Below are 23,443 nucleotides of genomic sequence, written 5' to 3'. Positions count from 1 at the left end.
CTAATTCCAAAACTGAGTTTCATAAAAAATAGTTTGAGGATAAAGGAGAGTTCAGAAAGATATGTGTGTCCTCTCTGCCATCTTGGCTCCATTCCTCCCAAGTATTCTTCCACTCCATTCCCTTCCTCCATTTTATAGGCTCCAATTTTTTTTTTAATTCTGAGATACTGGTTAACCCTAATGGCAATTGTAATATAACTGTACCCAGACAGCCATAACAGCAGCATCTGGGTAGGAAACATTGAGAACATTTTCCTCATTCTGCATTACCCCAAATATACAATCAGTTATCACATTTTGTTTCTGCTTCCTCATTCATGGTTCTGTTCTCTCTACCTACACAGTCACTAACTTAGTTCACCTCTCACTTGAACTATTATAATAGATTTCTAAATTCTCTCCCTGCCTCAAATCTTTCCCTTCTTCAGTCCCTTCTCCACACAGATGCTATGGTAATTTCCTAAAGTGTAAGTCTGACTATGTCACTTTCCTACTTATTAATTAAGCTGCAGAAATTCCCTATTGACTTAAGGTACAAATATGATTCATCCCTTTTAGTTTTGATTTTTCTACAAGTTTTATATTTTAGTACAATAATACATTAGATAATTTACAAATAAGTAAATATACACATTGGAAACTAGGTGATTAAGTGAATAGAAGCTCTTATAGTCAGGAAACCTGAGTTCAAATTTAGACTTAAGAACTTGTTAGCAGTGTGACCCTGTGCAAGTCACTTAACCCTGTTTGCTTCGATTTCCTCATCTGCTAAAGGGGCTGGAGAGGAAAATGGCTAATCATTCCAGTTTCTTGATGAAGAAAATCTCAAATAGGATCACAGAGAGTCAGATATGGCTTAAATGAAATCAACAACTATATATATATATATATATATATATATTTGACCTTCAGACTTAATATTTTTTAAACTGATAGAAATCTATGATCAAAAAAATTTGAAGACTACTAGTCTAGGTCAGTGATTCTCCAAAAGTGTCCTGAAGAATTCTTTAAGTCTTCCACAAAACTACCTTTTGACATAGAAAAAGATTATTAGTTTTATTCCTGAGACACAAAACTGTCCTCTTTCCTGACAGTCCTGAGGAAGTACAAGAAGAGGATGGGGAGGTAGAGGAGAGAAAGGAAAGGCAAAGATGTCTGGACTTGCTCACTAGAGGATTTCAGTACCATCTCAAATTCTGATTATGGGTGAAGAGTGAAGGGGCAGAGCTCACAAGGGTGATCAAACAGGAGTCCATTTATTTAAAATTTTCTCAGCCTTATATACCCTAATATATTTACATAGCTATAGCATACAGCATATGTACTAACTATAGGATACTGCAAATGCAGAACCACACAACTTGCTATTGTGTGCAAATGTTTCCTTGACACTTTAGTATACAATTACAATTGTATTACAATATAGATTGTCATACCCCCTGACTTTTCAGGAAGGCCTAATCACCCCTAAGGGGAATGGGAAGCCAAACAACACAACAGTAGGGTTCCTTTTTACTGGACTAAAGGATCTTATGCCTCGCCCAGGATTCCCCACTATTTGTGGCCCTCTACATCTCCTGCTTTCTTTTGTTTTAATTGAAGCAGCTATACATCAATGGTTAAATCCATCAAGTTTCTGCATGGGAAGAATCAAACAAGCAAGTAGTAATATAACAAGATGAATAAACAAGATACTATAAAAAACTTCCATGAGTCCCAGAAGAAAGACAGAGAAAATAACTATTAATTCACAACCCCATATACACTTCCTTTAGTAGCCAACAGACAGTCCAAAGCCAATCTATTATCCATTACTTCATATGTCAGGGAATCCAAAGATTCCTATAGGTTTTGAAGTCTTGCATCAATCTCATTAGCAATTATTTTTATGATCATGGTAATATTCATTAGTTAATTGTCATACACATAGAGCTAACAGCCATGTTTTTTCAGTGGCAGATATAGTCAGAGATGGAACCACTCAGTATTCCCTGGGTCTTCTTCTTTGTTTCAAGAGTCTTCTCTTTTTCTATCTCTCCAATGGACAAGGTGGATATGGCATGAAGAGAGACACAAACAAACCCTCTGCCTCAAGCACCTAACCTATCTGGTCCCTTCCATTTACCACTCTCAGGATCTTTCCACATCAGCTGGCGATTATCTAAAGATAGTGGAACTGCTCGCACTGGACACTGCCCTTTCGGTGGGTTATAAAACTTGTCTGCTGGAGCCAATGTATCCTCATCAAAAACAAAAAAATTCATAGTATATAGGGTTAAATTTAGAAGTTCTCTAAGATTACTTGTTTTTGTTTTCGGAGGAGGATCTTGATGTCTCTGTTTCTCCTCTCTACCATTGCCTGTCCTAGAGGATTAAAAGGTATGCCAGTGGTGTGTAGAATCTGATACTGTGCGCGAAAGTGTGCAAAATGTTTGGAAGGATATGCAAGTTCATTATGTATTTTCATTGCTTATGGCATGACCATAATTGCAAAGGCCTGTGTAAGGAATTCAGTGACCACCCAGACCATCTCTTTTGCCATTGTATACAAAAGTAAATCCTGAGACGGTGTCCATGACAACATGAATAAAAGACAGATGGCCAAAAGATATATAATCTGTCACATACATCTGCCAAATTTCATTGGGTCTCAAACCATGAGGGTTCTTCCCTGGAGGGAGTGTAGGAGTGTGGAAAGGGAGGCAAGTTATATAAACTTTTCCTACTCTCCTAGCTTCTTCTTCTGTTATTCCAAACTGCAGACGTAAAGTCAGAAGAATATACAGCATAATTGTAATATTTGGACACAACTTAAAGATGGGTGGTCCTTTAAGAGGGATCTTAGAAAGCTTTTCTTCAAAAACCCATGGCTAATTATGTAATAGCCAGGCTATTCCTAAGGAGGACCTATGTGTAAAATTTGAAGCTGTGGCCAATAAGATTTACTACTCTGGGATGGTTTCACAGAATATATTAATTTGTACATTGTAATTTGTACATTGGTGTTGGTATCTTTACAAACTGCTAACTCATTAGAGTTGATAGATTATTGATCTGATCTTACAAGAAGATATTTTGGGCCAGAACCTGAAACAAGGTACTGAGTAGAACTAATTGATACAATGCTTGTGTTTACACCTTTACTCACTGGAGTTCACAAGTATGAGAGATTCACAAAGTTAACTGTGGAACTTTGTGAATTCACACCTCCCTTGAAGCTCTTAGGGCCAGAGAGCACTATGGGAGAAAACCCATAATCCCTCTCTCTCATATCCCACAATTCCTCTCTCTCATATATAAGAGACAGACAGAGGCTCTCGGTCAGATTTCAGCTGAATTACGCCAGAAGCCCTCTCTCCGAGGCAAGAGAGATCCATTCCATTTTCTACTTGGTTGGCTGGAGAACTGAAGGACAAACCTTTGTATTTGAAGACATTCGGAGGGAGCTCTTGGAACCAAGCAGAGAGATAGGCCTCTAAGCTAACTGGGCTATATTGGAGACAATAAACGATCTGAACTTTCATCACTTGGCTGTGTTTTGGGTGATTATTACTTTCAACTGAAACTAAGGCTGCCTCCAGAAAACCTCCCCGAGAAACCTGCTTTCTCCCAGAGAGAACCATCATCTTATATCATTTTAAAGAAGAAAAAGATCACCACACATTGGTATAAAAGGTGTATATCTTCTCAGGTCTATTCCATATAATTCTATTACTTATTTAATGGCCTTTAACAAGATACTAGCCACAAACACTGGGTAAGGAATAAGGCTTTGGTCTGGTTGTGCTGTTTTTGCTAGGGATTTCCAATCATTAGGGGTTAGGATTTCATAAGCCAAATTCTGTAACAGCATTTTAACATAAGATGATGTAGACCCATAAAGAGAGATATACAAATATATAGACATATACAAAATATAGATATATGACAGATATACAAATGAGTATTATGCAGGATAGGTTATAATGAATGCAAACTGCTCTCCTGCTTTAGGCAGGAGAGTATTTAATAGCTCAGCTGCACAGGACTGGACAAATCACTTAACTGTTCACATCCTTAGTTTCTTCACCTATAAAGTGTGCCCATGAACTTCATAATACATTTTTTAAAAAATCAAATGACTTTTATAAACAGAAGGTCTACAAAAAATATTTGCCAGGGACCCTATATATAGCCCAAACAATGATTTTTTAAATATAATCGAAAATCTTAAAATTTAATAGCTATTGTGCAAGAATATGAAACATCTCCTAAACAGGTGGGGTCTGAATGTCTTAAAGTCAGTCTTGTGGAGATATTATTTTTAATGATCATGATTCATCCTATCTGTTATTGTTTGAGCATTTCAGTTATGAATAACTCTCCATGATCCCATTTGTAATTTTCTTGGTAAAGATACTGGAATGTTTTGTCATTTGCTTCTCCAACTCATTTTACAGATGAATAACTGAGGCAAACAGAGTGCTCTGTCTATGGTTACACAGTTAGTGAATGCCTGACACCAAGTTTGAACTCAGAGAGATGAGTCTTCCTGATTCCAATCCCAGCACGCCATTCATTGAGACACCTAGCTGCTCAAGACTAGGATCAAACAAAAGTAATGTCTTACAAATGAGTTTAAAAGCACACATGTGCACACACACATGCACACACATACACACATACATTTATACATAAGACAATTGCATCAAATGTTAATTCTCTACCACTGTTACATTACAAAGAAACTTTTTATTTTCCTTAAGGTAATATTAAAGGAAGTAATTTTTATAAATCTTTCAATTAATATTCTGCATTAGAGTGCCATTTTTAGAAGGTGAAAAATTATTTCATTGGATATCTTAGCTTATTTCTCCTAGTCTAAGTCTGTCATAAACTGACTTGATTTTAAAGGAATATGTCAAATTTGTCAAATGCTTCTTTAGTTAGTTCTCTCCAAAGCTATATAATTTCAAAGATCCTGGGCTGAGTTGCAGTAGTTTTCTACCTTTTTAACTGTTTTGCTTTTGTAAGGTGTATGTTTATTTAGGTGATTATGTGTGTATATGTGCAATAGGATAATATATAGCAGTTTCCTCCCTTTCTTATCCTTCTGCTCCAAAACAAGGTTTGTTTTGCTTAGTCATTTCAGCTGTATTTGACTCTTTGTGACCCCATTTGGGGATTTTCTTGGCAAAGATTTTGAAATGTCTTGCCATTTTCTTCTCCAGTTCATTTTATAATAAGGAAACTGAGGTAAACAGGGTCAAGTGACATGCTGAGTCACATAGCTAGTAAGTCTAAGACTAGATAACATAAAATATTTGGGAATTTTCCTGTCAAGATAAAGCTATATGAGCACAGTTTCAGAACATTTTCCACACAAATAAAATTAGATCTTAATAATTGGAAGAATATCAATTGCTCATGGGTCGTCTGAGCTAATATAACAAAAATGGCAATTCTACCTAAATTAATCTACTTATTCAGTGCCATACCAATCAAACTGCCAAGAAATTATTTATAGAGCCAGAAATAATAATAACAAAATTCATCTGGAAGAGCAAAAAAAGAATTTTGTAGGAATGAAAAAAATGCTAGTGATGGCTAGCTGTACTAGATCTTAAAAAACTATATTATAAAGGAGTGGTCAACAAAATCATTTGGTACTGCCTAAAAAACAGAATACTAAATCAATGGAATAGATTAGGTACACAAGATACAAAACTGAGTGACTAGAGTAAGCTAGAGTTTGAGAAACCCAAAGACTCCACCTTCTAGGATAAGAACTTACTGTTTGACAAAAATTTCTGGGGAAATTGGAAAATGGTATGACAGAAAACAGCATGGCATTGACCAACACCTCAAACCGTATATCAAGATAAGATCTAAAAGGGTTCATGACTTAGATATAAAGGGTAATACTATAAACAAATTAGGAGAACAAGGCATAGTTTACTTTTCAGATATGTGGAGAGGAAGGAAGTTATGACCAAAGAAGAACTAGAGAACATTATGAAATACAAAATTGATAATTTTGAACTTATAAATTAAAAAGGTTTTGAACAAACAAAACCAATTCAATCAAAATCAGAAGAGAAGCAGAAAAATAGGAAAATTTCACATCCAAGGGTTCTGATAAAGTTCTCATTTGTTAAATACATAGAAAATTGATGCAAATCTTAAGAATACAAATCATTCTCCAGTTGTTAAATGGTCAAAGGAAATGAATAGATCATTTTCAGATGATGAAATTAAAACTATTTCTAGTTGTAATGTTCTGGTTTAGCTTTCTGGAGGTCTCAGGACCAGCCTTGGTTTCAGCAGCATAATCACCATGAAAATAGTCAGGGATAAAGTCCAAAGTCTTCATTGTCTTCTTCACAGTCTGTCTCCTTCTCCTGGCACTGGGCTAGTTTTCTGGGGGACCTCCAAATGGGTCTTGGTTTCAGTGGAGAAATGAAGGAGGCAGAAGAGCCACCACAAGGCTGGTCAAGTCTTCTCTTTCTCTGGCTGAGTTTGTCCCAGTTTATATGCTCAATTACAATTACATCATTACAGTATACTGAGTGTAAGCCAATCATTATATCACTAGGGAACCATTATTTGTTGTAAGATTAGATCAATCATACAGAACTAGAGAACTATTAATCACCATGCTAAACTAGATAACCATTGTATTATCAACTCCACTGAGTTAAGACCTTGTTGTAAGAATCCTTGCTTCAAGGATATTTCTCCAGAGTTCTGGCCCATTACATCTACTCATATGAAAAAATACTCTAAATCACTATTGATTAGAGAAATGCAAGTTAAGACTACTCTGAAGTGCCATTACACACCTCTTAGATTGGCTAGGATGTTAGGAAAAGATAATGATAAATGTTGGCGGAGATGTGGGAAAACTGAGACACTGGTGCATTGTTGGTAGAGTTGTGAACTGATCCAAATATTCTGGGAAATAATTTGGAACTATTCTCAAAAGGCTATCAATCTGTGGACATCCTATGATCCAGCAGAGTTTCTCATGGGTCTGTATCTTAAAGAGATAATAAAAAAAAGAGAAAGGACCCACATGTGGAAAAAAAATTTGTAGATGCCTTTTTTGTAGTGGCAAAAACTCCATCATTTGGGGAATGGCTGAATAAATTATGGCATATGAATGGTATGGGATATTATTGTTCCATAAGGAATGATCCACAGCATGATTTCAGAGAGGGCTGGAGAGACTTAGAGGAACTGATGCTCAGTGAAGTGAGGAGAACCAAGAGAACATTGTACACAGCAACAACAATAATATGTGATGATCAACACTGATGAACATGGCTCTTTCCAACAGTGAAGTGATTTAGACCAATTCTAATATATTTGTGATGGAGATAGCAATTTTCCCAGAAAGAGGTCTGTGGGAACTGAATGTTGATCACATCATAGTATTTTTGCCTTTTTTGTTGTTTGCTTCTTTTTTTCTCTTTATGTTTGATCTGATTTCTCTTATGCAGCATGACAAATGTGGAAATATGTATAGAAGAATTGAACATGTTTAACATATAGTGGATTAGTTGTTGTCTAAAGGGAGGATGGGTGTAAAGGGAAGGAGACAAGTTTGGACACAAGGTTATGCATGAGTAAATGTTGAAAACTATCTTTGCATATATTTTGAAAATAAAAAACTATTATTAAAATTTTAAAAATAAAATATGAGGGAATAGTTTAACAAAATCAATAAAAATAAGATAGAATATATATGTGGTCCTCTGTGGCTTCTTAAGTCAACATAATGTCACAGAGACACTTCTTTATAGTTTAATGTATCCATTTCTCTTTGAATTTGACACCAGCCTTCTATGTCTCTTATGTGACTATCTTCCTCAGCACAGTAATTATGAGAGTGATAACAAGCTCAAGCCTTATACATTTTAAAACAAAAGGTATTAATCTTTTTGTGTGTCATGCAGCCCCTTGGAATTTGGTAAAGTCTGTAGATTCTTAGAAGAAAATCTTGTTTTAAAAAAAACTAATAAAGGATGAAAATGCTAAATTTCATTTTGTTTTTAGTGAAAATGAAAATACATTTTTTAATACAATTATGCAAATTTCTTAAAATTTATCCTTGAAACTCTTATGAGTTTTTAAATACCAGATTAAGAACCTCTATATGAAAATGTTGAGTAGTCTATTTTTTATTTTATCAAATTACATCAATTACTTAGTTTTACATCACCTTCATTTCTCAACATATCCACTCATTGCTCCTCCACCCAAAATGAATAGGATCCTTTCTTTGCAGCAGAAGAGAATAAGCAATTAAATTTCAATTGAAGCTGACTGGTATGTCATGTTCCATCTACCTAAAATTTCTACTAGGAAGGAAGATGTTGCACTTTCTCCTCTCTTAGTGGTAAGTGCCTACAACATTGCTAGAAACCACAGAGACCTTTAAGATGGGATCTCACTGAGACAACAAATGCTTTGCTTTCATGGTTTTAGGCATGATATGTGATGGGGGCAGCAAAGAAGAATGGGCACCATTGGACTCATTATATTTTAGAGTATGAAGATGGTATCAGCTATGACAAAAGAACCAACAAAAGTGTTGGCTCTAAGGAATAGAGGAGAATGTAAACTGATCAACAGACCTCTTTTCTAGCTCCAGAAGAAACTGGATGGTTACTATTATACAGTTTTTATTCATGGGTAGGAGAGACTTTTCCAATTTTGCTCTCTATGTGGATGACACCAGAAGGGCATAGAACCAACCTTGCCTGTACCAGGCATAGGATTGCTCACGGTGTATATCTTAATCAGTCATGTACCTGTGCAGTAGGAGACAAGTTGCCTTTAGCATTCTCAGAACTCTTCCACAGGATTTAGGTTAAATAATCTATTTATCAACCAGGCTGGGCAAAATTCCTAGTTACCATATTGCTGTCGGGCTATTCTTGATTCCATCATTCCCTCCTCTGTCTAGATGCAAAAAAAAATATCTTATAGACAGACTTTGCCTTTAAAGCTATCCAAGCATTTTCTTTTTCTGATAGAAAAAAGAAGGTATCAGAATTCTGTTTCATTCCTGCTTTTCTCTCATCTTATTTTTGTAACTATAACTTAGTTTTAAAATGCCTTTTGAAAATATTGTTATGAACACAAGCCACCATTTTGGAACATATTCTTATACTTCACAAAATGCTTCCATGTCAAAAAGAAAAGATAAGTTCTGCCTAACTAAGCAATGTATTGACCCTGTCTTACAATATATGAAGTTCTCCACCTCTTTGCTAAATATAGGGAGACATAATTCATGACCAGGCCTCTGAAATCAAGGCTTTGGATGCCTTTCCTTGTTGATTATCTTGACATTATTATAGCTCTTTGCTTGAATTGTTTTCTTGGTTCTGCTTACTTTTTTTTTATTTCAGGTCATACAAAATTTCCTGTTTCTGGAAGTCTCCCATATTTGTTATGACTTATAGAGCAATGATATTTCAGGATATTCATGTAAGAGAATTTGTTCAGATACTTCTCAATCTTGTTTCTAGTTCTTTTCAAACACAGGAAGTACTATTATAAATTTACCTTTCCCTCTGTCTTTGATTTTCTGGTGATCTATGTGCATTGGTATTTCTTGTTCTTTCCCCTGTTCTCTCCAAACCTGTGAGTAGAAATGGAGTTAAGTGAGGTTAAGACATCTCTGAATACATGCTACATTATGTGCCTGAGTAGAGATCTAAGAAAGAATTAGCAGGGACTGGGGAGGATGCGAGAAAATTCTTTGCTCTCTTTTTTATGATTAAAAAGTATGCATATGTTTTTAATTCCGAATTTAATAGCACTAGAGAATTCTGGGAAGATGATAGAATAAGGAAGAAAATTATCTGATCCTCCCAAATTCCCCCAAGAAATAATTTAAAATGATGCATCGAAGTGAACTTTAGAGTGACAACAATAATGTAAATTTGGCATAAACAGTTGTTCAACCTAAGACAACTTGGGAGGACTTTAGGAAACATCTGACCTCTCTGGGTAGTGGTCTGGCCTGATAAAATTTCAGATACCCCAGGGCAGATAGTGGTAAATTAACAAGCAGCAAGCAGCAAGCCCTGGAAGCTGTTACATGAGCAGCAGCCTCAGTTTCATGAACTTTCATGCCACAATGGTAGGGAAGGGGGAAGATTAGCTGATCAGAGGAAGATTGCAGGGTCCTCCACTGATGTTGACTCTGGGTCCAGATACACTAACCAGATGCAATTTCAGGCTGTGGCAGTTGGTGAGGAACAGCAGGTACACACAGGTAAGTATACTTGCAGAGGTGTGGGAAGGTCCTTGCTGGCTGTGCTAACTTGAAGGAGAGCGATGTCCCTAGTTTTGGTTCCAGAGCAGAGGAGTGAGTTGAAGCTTGCAGCCATGGAAGAGACCACAGGAAGAATAGTGTGTGGTGACAATGTCACTGAAGTAATGTAAATTTGGCATAAACAGTTGTTCAACCTAAGTCACTACTCAGAGGTAGAGAGGAATATGGATGGTCAGACTCCCAACTAGAGCTCAAACAACAGCAGGGAAAAAAAAAACCCTGAAGCTTAAAACATTACCCTTCACTCCTTGGGACTAGTGTCTAATTCTAACATAAAGGTAATAGCCAAGAAATAAGCTGCTAAAAATAGTGAGAAAAAAGAGAAAAATCCAACAACCAGAGATAGCTAGTTTGGTAATAAAGAAGATCTGAGTTCTACTCAGCAGAAGACATTGAAGTTAAAACAGCTACTTCTACTTCAAAGAAAAATATAAAATGGTCACAAGCTAAAAAAAGTTCCTGGAAGAGTTTTAAAAGAATTTTTAAAATGAAATAAAAGAAGTAGAAAAAATATAAATGTAATGCAAGAAAATAATGAAAATTATGAAAAGAAAGCCAACCAATTGGAAAATGAGATACAAAAAATAGCAGAAGAAAATGACTCCTTAAAAATAAGAACTGGGCAAGGGGAAATTACTGACTTAACAAGACACCAAAATAATATGAAAATTGAAAGAATGTAAAAATAGATGAAATTGTGAATTATATTGTTAGAAAAACAAATAATGTGGAAAACAGAATTATGAGAGACAATATAAGATTACTGAAAACAAAATTAAAGTTTAAATGGATTTAATTAAAAGAGGTAAACAAAAACACTATATTAAAATAAAAAGTACCATATATATAAAGTAATATCTACTGTCTTTTTTTAAAAGTGCTAACAAATAGCTTATTTTGTTTTTTGGGGGGAACATCTAATTTTATTTATTAATTCAATATTTTTCTTATATATCATTTTGGTACTCTCATCTTTAACAATTAGAATTTCCAAGTTGGTGTTTGAGATTTAAAAATTTTTTATTTTTCTAGTTTGTTTTTCAAATTGCATACTCAAGGATGTTGACATATATAATTCTCTGTTTTTCTGCATCTCAGGTTTTGGTGTGTTGTCTTATTATTACCATTAAAAATAAAATTATTTATTATTTCTATGATTGATGCTTTAACTCACTCAGTCTTTAAGATTAGATCACTTAGACTCCTAATAACTTTTCATCTGTTTCTATGGTCCTTATTAAATACTTTTAAATTATTTGAAAAATATACATTTAATTTTTTTATTTTTCTGCACTTCACTACAAAGTTTTATCCCCTAATTTATGACTAATTATTTTAAAAATGACTATGAAACATTTAGGTAAAAGTGTATTCTTTTGTATTCTCATTTAATTCTCTGCAAATATCTAAGATTCTATTCATTTCCTTGACTTATTTATTTTTTGGTTAGATTTATCTAGTTCTGAGAGGAGAAGGCTGAAGTACCTCCCTGTTATAGTTTTGCTATCTATTTTCAGCTATGTATGGGCCAGCTGAGATTCTTAGGATACAGCTTTGGATTAAATGTCAGGTTTAATAGTTTAAATTTTAGAAGTGCTTCATAATGTTTCAGCAGTATTCTAGTCAGTTTGTGACTTGGGGAATGTAGTTTGTCCCAATAAAGAAGGTGGTCAGGAAAATCCCATGTTGCATGTGTAACATTTGACTTGATTGATCAAATTATATGAGATTCTCTCCTTCTTGATGGAGAGATGGGTAGAGTTGGTGAAAGAGAAGGGAGAAATCTGGGTTCTTCTGGATTCTCACTTTGAGAGAGAAAATGTGAAATGCCAACTTCTCTTCCAGTCACTGAAGGAAGAGAGACTGTGTGAAGAAAATTATATGGGAAGAGTTGCCAGTTTCTAACAAGTTTTTCTCCCCAACTTGTCACTCTAGACACTTGCAGAATTTGGGTAGAATGTTAGATTCCCTTCCTTTTTCTTGGATGGAGGGGAAGGCAGGCTAGAGGGAGAGGGCAAATCCCCAAGCTAGAGGGTATTTAGTCTTCAATAGAATGGAAAGTGATTCACCATACACAACAGTCACAGAAGATGATTGTTTTTCTTCCACAATTGATGCAGATACACAAGATCTGGTACCAATATACTCCCACACATGTAGATCCAGACTCATTAAAATGCCATGTAAAAGACCCAAAGCCAGAACTAATCCTAAGGATCCAGCACTGAGGATCAAATGGTGCATATTCCCTAAGTTTGGGCTGGAAATCCAACATCCCAAAATAACTGGGAGATGAATTTTTGGACTGAGAGACAGGAAGACCTACTCTTACTATGCCCTCTATGGAGTCCAGCAGAAGACCGCTAGGTAGAGATAATAAAGAAAAGCCAATCTCAAAGAATAGAATATTTATTGTTAATGAGATAACATTGAAATCAAAATCAGCACAAGACAACAAAATTTGAGGGCTAGTGTGGACTGAGAAGATTGTCTTGTGAGACCACATTGGGAAACTGGAGCTGGAATTCAGCAGCCTCTGAAATGGAGGAAGAAATGGACTGAACCAGAGCTTGAAAAATGATTCATTCTTCTCCAAGACGGTGAGCTAAGCAAAACTTCTCAACTGATATTGATGGGTTTGCACATACTTCTGGTTCTGAATCCATGATACTATCATCTTATGTGCAATCCTGTAGAAATGGGTCTGTTCTGAAATTCAGCATCTGCTGGAATTCTTATCGAGGGGTAGAGGCTCCAATTCTCAGAATGGTAAGACTGATTTGGCTTCACTTTCTAAAATGAGAAAGAAATCAGAGGTAAGATGTTGGGTATCTGAGAGTTAAAGGAGGTATTTCCTTTGATCTCCCTTTGAGTAGCATTCTTTACTTCAAATTCAAAATTGTTTTTGATTGATCATGATGAAATTATGTAGAGTTGAGTAAGACATTCCTTATTTCTGTGCAGGGAGAAAGAACCTGAAGATCTGAAAAGAGTGGCAATGTCACAAATGAAAGTGAGAATAGAAAGCTAGAGATGCATTTCTTCAGCAAACTTAGAACATTATTCCATTTCACCAGCCTGTTAGATGCAACTCCCCACATCACTATGCCCACACTGATCATATAGTTGCATCAGATCCAAAGAATCAGGCCTGACAAGTATTGGAGGATCATAAGGAATACATAGGTTGTCTTCTGCCTAGCATTAAGTCAGCCTCAATCATTATCTTATGATTTGAGGGATGCGCCAAAGCTCCCCTCATATAAAGAAACCTCTTTTGTCCCCCAAGGAATACCTCCCAAATTGGCTTACATATTACTTTCAGTCCTTTCTTCAGACTTTTCATACTTTAGATAAAATACATATCCCCTGAGTAGCAGCTTGCCTGCAACTTAGCTTTCTCTGTAATTTGTACTTAAGTGTGAAATCATTTATTAACAAATTCTTTCCTCAGAAAGTAGAATTTTTTCTCACAAAGACCTTGAGGGCACAATATTTGGTCCTGAGAAATTACTATTTACTGCCAAAAAAGAAAGTTTGCAATAAATGGGGGAACCACCAAAGATAGTTTTTCTCATTTCCCCATATTACTCAGAGTTATCATTGGCTGGCCAACCATTATTGTTATCCAAACGTCCTTTCTTTTCATTTTCCATATAACTCAGCCATGCAACCAATGTGATCGCCAACAAGCAGCTTCCTCAGGACTTTTGTCTAACTCAAAGTTGAAAGGAGAGGTCTCCATGAAATTTCCTCATATAGCATTATCAATCCTGTGCAGGTATAACACTGCATTCACTTGGAAAAAGAGAGCAGTGGGTAGAGTGCAAAACTAGACTCAGTGAGACGTGAGGGATTTGTCATCTCCTCACTCTGAGGTAGGAAATGGAGAAATTTTTAAAATCCAGACCAGAACTCACAGGAAGATATAAAGGCACACTTTCAATGTCCTTTCCTTTTAAAGCTGTAAAATGACTCTAATATGATAGAAAAAATAACATTATTTAAATTTTCAAGCACTTTTAAGCACTTGCTCTATACCAGAAACTAAGATAGACACAGGGTTTCCAATACAAATCATAAGGATATGAAATGACCATTTAAAATATTCTCTGTGAATATTTTCAGTACTGGGGCTTTCTTCTTATTTCTATTCTGTTGGTCTGCAGATAACTCTTAGAGTAGACAGGGAAGTAGCTGTTCTTTAGAGGATCCTTACTTAGTGGTTTGCAAATCATCTAGAGCAGAAACAGAAGGGGGAATCTGAAGAGATCTGTACATCTTACCTGGTGAAGTTGTTAAGCTTTTAGAAGTGAGAGCAAATACTGCAGGCTAGAAAGAAGAAAATGCAAAGATAAGACTTAAGGAAATACAATTTCTACTAAAATGAAAATGAGAGTTCCTCAGTTTTCATTATCAAAAACGGGGCCACAATTGAATCCTTGAGAGAAGAGGATAATGGGGAAACTGATATTTACAGCTCTGACAGAATGACTGAATCTTGCAAGTCATGACATGAAGATTCAGAGTGGAAGCAAAATTAATTTGAGGTTTTTAAGAACATCTTCAGCAGGATGATGAGGTAGAACTCAGTGGAATTAGACATGATCACGCCTTATATAATCTCAAAAAGGAGTGTTGATGTTGCCTGACACCTATGAAAAACTCAAAAATACATCTGTCAGTACAAGTTCAGGGATCGATTGGAATGGAACACTGGCTAGATTTTCATGATCTTCTTTTTGTTTGAAAAACTATGTACTCTCATTTTTCTATCTTGAGTCTTACATAAAAATAGAGAATAGTTATACTATTGCAATCACATTTGATTGCAGTAAAATGACTGGAAAAATAAATCTAAATGAAGAACCTATAAACCATCAAAACAATGGTCATTTATACATCAGACAGAGGGTATAAAAAAACAATATATATTTTGGACACAATACAGAGGATGTTTAGTTAAAAACTTGCCTGTACTGACAGAAAGTAAAACTAGAACTGAAAACAATTCCTACAATGTCAAAAACAATGACAAAAAATAGCAAATGAAAGATTTCAAAAGGTAAACACCTCATGACTTCATGAATGGTATGACTTCAAACTTGCCAGAAAGTCAACAAAGTTCCTGTTTTTATGTAAATAAATGCTTAACTCTAAGAGACAGATTTTGCCCTTAAGCTGGGTTGCTTTGTTTAATTTTGATTCTTTCTTATTAGGAAATATTCTACTGGGAACCAGTTTTGGAGAGTCATTATAGAAACAAATGAGACATACAAAAGTATCCCTCAAACATTTCCAAAGCAAAGGACTTTGTGAAATAATGGGTTCTTTAATACTGAACAACTGAGTCAAGCCATTTCAAGAATATTCCCTGTGTAAAATATAATTTAATATTCCTTCCTTAGAAAGGGATGAAATAAAACCAATAGAAAGAAAACAATGGGCCTTCAAATATGAAAGGCCATAATTTGTCAAGTGTTGTGATGGATCTAGAAAATTCTCATTATGGAGAATTCTTAGCTAAAACTTCATGTGACCTTTGGATATAAGACTCAGTGTTTCCCTGTATTTTCAGTAATTATGAGTTAATCATTTTCAAGTTTCCAAAACTAAGAAGAATCATATACAGAAATAGTCCAGATAAAAATATCTCTAAAGTTGGATTCCATACATGAAAACAATGAGATCCCTATTAGGCACCCATGCAGGCTCTCTCAGCAGTAACAGTGGAGATTTCTGAATATATGGCACATGGACATGAAAGTAAAGGATCTTTGCAGAAGTCAAAAGGTATGAAAAGAATAATCAAAGATATTATGAAAAACTGAAGGCTTTTATAGAGAACAAATAATAATGAAAAGAAAGAGAACTGAAAGAGACCTCAGAAATCTTCACTGGAATTAAAAGAATGAAAATAAATCTATATTTATTCTTGTACAATATTACAAATTACAATATTAACAAAAACGGTAAAGAGTCAATCAAAGGGTCAAGTTAACTTACCATGACGGTTTGATTGTGTTGTGAAAGGCAGATTAACAAAGCCATAATTCACTAAAAAGGAAAATTTCATTTAAAAAAATGAGCACATTATCATCTGTAAACTCCTGGCCCAATGGTAACACTAAGAGTAATGCTAGTCTGAGATTGGAATTGGGCTCAGATTGGCATATGGACTGAGAATGGCAAAGTTGGGAACTTAGTGGTAGGTATGATACTCAGGCTATTAGAGGAGAGAATAAGCATATTAATCTACCTCAAATATTGAAGTTAAAATTTGGGATTTTTTAGAGAGGATAGAATAGTGCATCTATCCTTATGAAATTCAGACCAGCCTCTGCTGCCAATTTCTGCTTACAGAAAAATCTTCATATTTCTATGCTTTCACATTAATTGAGAATTTATCATTGACAAGGCCAAAGGAACCCACAGAAATGAGAACCAGCCTCAGTCCAAATGTCCAAATCCCAAGGCATAGTGTAATTTGCTAGCCCTACAGCAGCACCCTATACATAAATACTCCCTCTTTGCTGGATGTGACAGAGAGGACAGAGTGGGCAGGCAGACTAAGGGGGTTTCATTTGTAATAGTGGAGAGGTCAGAATTTAGAAGACAGAAAGGTAATCATACAGAAGAAATAAAAGTTATTCATAGAAGATAAAGGGTATAATGAAAAGACCTGTAAGTACTATTAAAGAACTTCAACTCTAAATGAAGTACAAATAGAGCAAAGGCAGATACTTGAAAGGCACCTAAAAACCTTAGTTAGAATCCAAGAAATAGAGATGGGTTTGGAGCCTTTCTTGACCATTTAAAAAAATCAGTCTGAAGAAAAGTAAATGTAGGGGGAAGAGTCAAATTGAACTTACCTCTTCTAAAGCATTCCCCTGCCGAATTCAGATCAAAATAGTTATCTGAGGAAAAATAATGACACAAAATAAGTCCATTTCTGTTACTGACCCTTTCAGATTCATGATGACACTGGAAGGATATAGAGGGAAATATTAATGGTATGAGATGGCAATAAAATCCTAGAAATGAAGTAAAAGGGACCAGATATAGGACACAGAGGAAATACACAACTGAGATCAATTCCTAGAATTCACACTGAAGGAGAAAACCCTTGTGAGTATACCAGGATATAAAGTGAAAGGATGCCTTGAGTGTTGTACCAAGGAGTATATCAAGTCTGACCACTGACAACAAATTCTGTTGTCCAATGTGTGGTGTACAGTTGTGCCCAACACAATTAAAAACCCCCCAGAAGATTCAGGTTTAAAATGTACCTGGACTTTTTGCAGGAGTCCACCCAACCCTAGTCCATCATGCAGGACAAACATCCCCTTGGACTCTGCTCAAGGTACTGAATCATGTTTCAAAGAAAACAGATACTGTTATGGATGAATATAAAGAGCAATGTAGGGCATTTGGAAAAAATATAGAGGGACTAAAAAGCAAAGTTATTGGAATATAAAATGACAGAAACTAGAAGTTACTGGGGAAATGGAAAGTTAATTTTGCAATCCTTCAGGAGAGGATAGAGTATCCTAATCAATGATCAGACTCAACTCCTCTACCTCTTTCTGACTCCAGAAAAATCTTATCTTCTATATCATTAATCATTTAGGAGCTCCAAAGACATCTAGAGATATCAGAGCCAACGCTCAGTACTGATATCTAATACTGTAGACATTGTATATTTTACTAGTCTCCCAGAAGGGGCCTATAAACTTTATTTCTAGTGTACTTGGTGATGGAAATGGAAATGGAGAAGTTTTAATGGTAGCAGTAGAGAGATCAGAATTGCGAATGGAAATTGCCAGGCATATGTGAAAAATAAAACATATTTATAGTAATCAAATACAATAAAGAAAATGTTTGAAAATATTATGAAAAACTTCAATTCTTACTGAAGGACAGAACAAAAGAAGATAGATTACAGGATCTGAAAACACTAGACTCTAAGGAGAGGTTGGGGTATTTCCTGTCCATAACAGTAAAAGTCAAGTTTGAAGATAGCTAAAGTGGGAGGAAGTAGAGTCAATTTGAACTTACTTTGTGGCCGTGGATGTGGATAGATGAAGTTATCTGACAAAAAAAAATGGAAAGGCAAAATAAGTGCATTTTTATTTGACCTTTTTAGATTCATGATAACACTAGTAGGTCACATTGGGGAAGATACCAATGATCTAAGATGGAAAAGGATATAGAACAGCATGTGAAGAGACCAAAAAAAATTCTGGAAATGGAGTTGAAGGGAAGAGGTTCAGGAGACATGGAGAAAACAAATAGTTGAAGTCAATTCCTATAAGGTGCAGGAGAAAACCCCAGTGAGCATAACATGACATGGGCAGCATTATCCCAGACCTGGCCACTGGCAATAAAGTCTCTTCTCTGATATGTGGTGTATAGTTATACCCACCACACTTAAAAACCACCAGAAGATTCAGGGGTTGAAATGTCCCTGGATTCTTTGCAGGAGTCTACCCAACTTTAATGCATCACCCTGGACATACATCCCCTTGCAGCCATCAGTGGACTCTGTTCAAGGTGCTGAAGTACCTTTAAAAGATATATTTGGCAGGTACTATTATTGATGAATACGAACACCAATGGAGCACATCTGGGAAAAGCATAGGAGGACTGAACATCAAAGCTATTGGGATGTGTTTGTATATATATGTATATATGTTTATATACATAATGCATATAAATGGGACCATCATAATTTAGGAGTTACTGTGAAAATGGGAAGGTGACATTGGAATTTTTCTGGAGAAATAAAAAATCCTAATAAATGATGAGACTTGCCTGCTCTGCCTCTTTCTGATTCCAGAGAAATCTTAACTTCCATTTCACTAATTATTTACAAGTTCCAAAGGAACCTAGAAAAGTTGTCATCAGATTCGGTCCTATCTACTTCTCAAGACATTGCATATGTCTTGTGCACATGGGGCTAGTCCCCCAGCATGGTCCTATACAGTTTCTCTCTGCTGCATCTGATTACGGATATGGAGACTCAGACATTTCAATGGCAACATAGAGAGGTCAGAATTTAGAATAGAAATTCCTAGGCATATGTGAAAAATAAAACATATTTATAGTAATCAAATACAATAAAGAAAATGTTTGAAAATACTATGAAAAACTTCAACTCTTACTGAAGGACAGATAGAACAACAGAAGATAGATTAAAGGGATCTAAAAACACTAGAATCTAAGGAGAGGTTGGGGTATTTCCTGTCCATAACAGTAAAAGTCAAGTTTGAAGACAGCTAAAGTGGGAGGAAGTAGAGTCAATTTGAACTTACTTTGTGGCCGTGGATGTGGATAGATGAAGTTATCTGACAAAAAAAAATGGAAAGGCAAAATAAGTGCATTTTGATTTGACCTTTTTAGATTCATGATAATACTAGTAGGTCACATTGGGGAAGATACCAATGATCTAAGATGGAAAAGGATATAGAATAGCATGTGAAGAGACCAAAAAAAAATCTGGAAATGGAGTTGAAGGGAAGAGGTTCAGGAGACATGGAGAAAACAAATAGTTGAAGTCAATTCCTATAAGATGCAGGAGAAAACTCCAGTGAGCATAACATGACATAGGCAGCATTATCCCAGACCTGGCCACTGGCAATAAAGTCTCTTCTCTGATATGTGGTGTATAGTTATTATACCCAGCACACTTAAAAACCACCAGAAGATTCAGGGGTTGAAATGTCCCTGGATTCTTTGCAGGAGTCTACCCAACTTTAATGCATCACCCTGGACATACATCCCCTTGCAGTCATCAGTGGACCCTGTTCAAGGTGCTGAACTACCTTTGAAAGATATATTTGGCAGATACTATTATTGATGAATACAAACACCAATGGAGCACATCTGGGAAAAGCATAGGAGGACTGAACATCAAAGCTATTGGGATGTGTATATGTATATATGTTTATATACATAATGCATATAAATGGGACCATCATAATTTAGGAGTTACTGAGAAAATGGGAAGGTGACTTTGGAATTTTTCTGGAGAAATAGAAAATCCTAATAAATGATAAGACTTGCCTGCTCTGCCTCTTTCTGATTCCAGAGAAATCTTAACTTCCATTTCACTAATTATTTACAAGTTCCAAAGGAACCTAGAAAAGTTGTCATCAGATTCGGTCCTATCTACTTCTCAAGACATTGCATATGTCTTGTGCACATGGGGCTAGTCCCCCAGCATGGTCCTATACAGTTTCTCTCTGCTGCATCTGATTACGGATATGGAGACTCAGACATTTCAATGGCAACATAGAGAGGTCAGAATTTAGAATAGAAATTCCTAGGCATATGTGAAAAATAAAACATATTTATAGTAACCAAATACAATAAAGAAAATGTTTGAAAATACTATGAAAAACTTCAACTCTTACTGAAGGACAGATAGAACAACAGAAGATAGATTAAAGGGTTCTAAAACACTAGAATCTAAGGAGAGGTTGGGGTATTTCCTGTCCATAACAGTAAAAGTCAAGTTTGAAGACAGCTAAAGTGGGAGGAAGTAGAGTCAATTTGAACTTACTTTGTGGCCGTGGATGTGGATAGATGAAGTTATCTGACAAAAAAAAATGGAAAGGCAAAATAAGTGCATTTTGATTTGACCTTTTTAGATTCATGATAATACTAGTAGGTCACATTGGGGAAGATACCAATGATCTAAGATGGAAAAGGATATAGAATAGCATGTGAAGAGACCAAAAAAATCTGGAAATGGAGTTGAAGGGAAGAGGTTCAGGAGACATGGAGAAAACAAATAGTTGAAGTCAATTCCTATAAGGTGCAGGAGAAAACCCCAGTGAGCATAACATGACATGGGCAGCATTATCCCAGACCTGGCCACTGGCAATAAAGTCTCTTCTCTGATATGTGGTGTATAGTTATTATACCCAGCACACTTAAAAACCACCAGAAGATTCAGGGGTTGAAATGTCCCTGGATTCTTTGCAGGAGTCTACCCAACTTTAATGCATCACCCTGGACATACATCCCCTTGCAGTCATCAGTGGACCCTGTTCAAGGTGCTGAACTACCTTTGAAAGATATATTTGGCAGATACTATTATTGATGAATACAAACACCAATGGAGAACATCTGGGAAAAGCATAGGAGGACTGAACATCAAAGCTATTGGGATGTGTATATGTATATATGTTTATATACATAATGCATATAAATGGGACCATCATAATTTAGGAGTTACTGAGAAAATGGGAAGGTGACTTTGGAATTTTTCTGGAGAAATAGAAAATCCTAATAAATGATAAGACTTGCCTGCTCTGCCTCTTTCTGATTCCAGAGAAATCTTAGCTTCCATTTCACTAATTATTTACAAGTTCCAAAGGAACCTAGAAAAGTTGTCATCAGATTCGGTCCTATCTACTTCTCAAGACATTGCATATGTCTTGTGCACATGGGGCTAGTCCCCCAGCATGGTCCTATACAGTTTCTCTCTGCTGCATCTGATTACGGATATGGAGACTCAGACATTTCAATGGCAACATAGAGAGGTCAGAATTTAGAAAGAAATTCCTAGGCATATGTGAAAAATAAAACATATTTATAGTAATCAAATATAATAAAGAAAATGTTTGAAAATACTATGAAAAACTTCAACTCTTACTGAAGGACAGATAGAACAACAGAAGATAGATTAAAGGGATCTAAAAACACTAGAATCTAAGGAGAGGTTGGGGTATTTCCTGTCCATAACAGTAAAAGTCAAGTTTGAAGACAGCTAAAATGGGAGGAAGTAGAGTCAATTTGAACTTACTTTGTGGCCGTGGATGTGGATAGATGAAGTTATCTGACAAAAAAAAATGGAAAGGCAAAATAAGTGCATTTTGATTTGACCTTTTTAGATTCATGATAATACTAGTAGGTCACATTGGGGAAGATACCAATGGCCTAAGATAGAAGGGGATACAGAATAGCATGTGGAGAGACTCAAAAATAATTCTGGAAGCAGAGTTGAAAGAAGGAGGTTCAGGGGACATGGAGGAAATAAATAGCTGGAGTCAATTCCTCTAATCAAAGCTGGAGGAGAAAACCCCAGTGAGCATAACATGACGTAAGCAGGATTATCCTAGACCTGGTCACTGACAATAAATTCTCTTCAAAATCAAATAAAACAAAAAAGTCAGAACACGTTGTAAAACAACCTTCAACTCTTACTGAAGGAAATATAAAGCAAAAACAAATACATGAAAGGGACCTAAAAACCTTAGTTAGTGTACAAGGAGTAGAGATGGGTTTTGAGCTTTTTTTATTCATTATACCAAAAGTCAGTCTGAAAAAAAAATTAAATGGGGTAAATACATTCATGTTGAACTTACTGTGTAGATTTTATTCTTTAGTAATGGATATAACAAGTTATCTGAGAAAAAAATGGAAAGGCAAAAGAAGTCCATTTCTCTTATTGATCCTTTTAGATTCATGATGACATTGGCAGTTTATATTGGGGAAAATACTAATGGTCCCAGATGGAAAGGAATTCAGAATAACATGTGGAGAGAATCAAGTAAAAATTCTAGAAATGCAGTTAAAGAGAGGAGACTCAGGGGATGTAGAAAAAATAAATATCCATGGTCAATTTCCATAATTAAGGCTGGAGCAGAAAACCCCAATGAGCATAACATGTATTGAGCAGGAATATCCCATTCCTGTACCCTGGCAACAAATTCTCTTCTCTTATGTGTGGTATATAGTTGTACCCACCACACTTAAAAAAACCCCAGAACATTCAGGGGTTGAAATGTTCCTCGATTTTTCTCAGGTGTCCTCCCAACCTTAATGCATCATGCAGGACAAACATCCCTTTGGAGCCATCAGTGGACTTTGTTCAAGGTGCTGAACTATCTTTCAAAGATAATCTTTGGAAGGTACTATTATTCATGAGTAGAGCGCATCTGGAAAAAGTGTAGGAAGACTGACCATCAAAGCTATTGGAATATAAAATGATCATCATAATTCAGGAGATACTCTGGAAATGGAAAGGTCACTTTAGAATTTTTCTGGAGAAGTTAGAACATTCTATTCAATGATAAGAATCACCTCCTTTGCCTGTTTCTG

At 35.7% G+C, this 23,443-nt stretch overlaps 1 protein-coding gene across 3 annotated transcripts in view; it reads right to left on the bottom strand.

Moving 5' to 3' along the window:
- Positions 1-12,768: 12,768 nt before the first annotated feature.
- Positions 12,769-23,443, bottom strand: part of LOC127563929 (pinin-like) — a 75,429-nt gene continuing 64,754 nt past the window's right edge. For all 3 annotated transcript variants that reach the window (XM_052000116.1, XM_052000107.1, XM_052000117.1), the window contains 8 exons: positions 22,146-22,178; positions 20,898-20,930; positions 19,648-19,680; positions 18,392-18,424; positions 17,206-17,250; positions 16,340-16,390; positions 14,620-14,665; positions 12,769-13,126 (listed from right to left, as the gene is read on the bottom strand). In XM_052000116.1, the coding sequence (XP_051856076.1) occupies positions 14,640-14,665; positions 16,340-16,390; positions 17,206-17,250; positions 18,392-18,424; positions 19,648-19,680; positions 20,898-20,930; positions 22,146-22,178 (254 nt within the window). In that variant the 3' untranslated portion in view covers positions 12,769-13,126; positions 14,620-14,639. The remainder of the gene's footprint in view (positions 13,127-14,619; positions 14,666-16,339; positions 16,391-17,205; positions 17,251-18,391; positions 18,425-19,647; positions 19,681-20,897; positions 20,931-22,145; positions 22,179-23,443) is intronic.

Source organism: Antechinus flavipes, chromosome 5 (assembly GCF_016432865.1).
Source record: "Antechinus flavipes isolate AdamAnt ecotype Samford, QLD, Australia chromosome 5, AdamAnt_v2, whole genome shotgun sequence".
Classification (NCBI taxonomy): domain Eukaryota; kingdom Metazoa; phylum Chordata; class Mammalia; order Dasyuromorphia; family Dasyuridae; genus Antechinus; species Antechinus flavipes.
The sequence above is the reverse complement of the archived record's forward strand: the minus strand, read 5'-3'. Positions and strand labels throughout refer to the sequence as shown.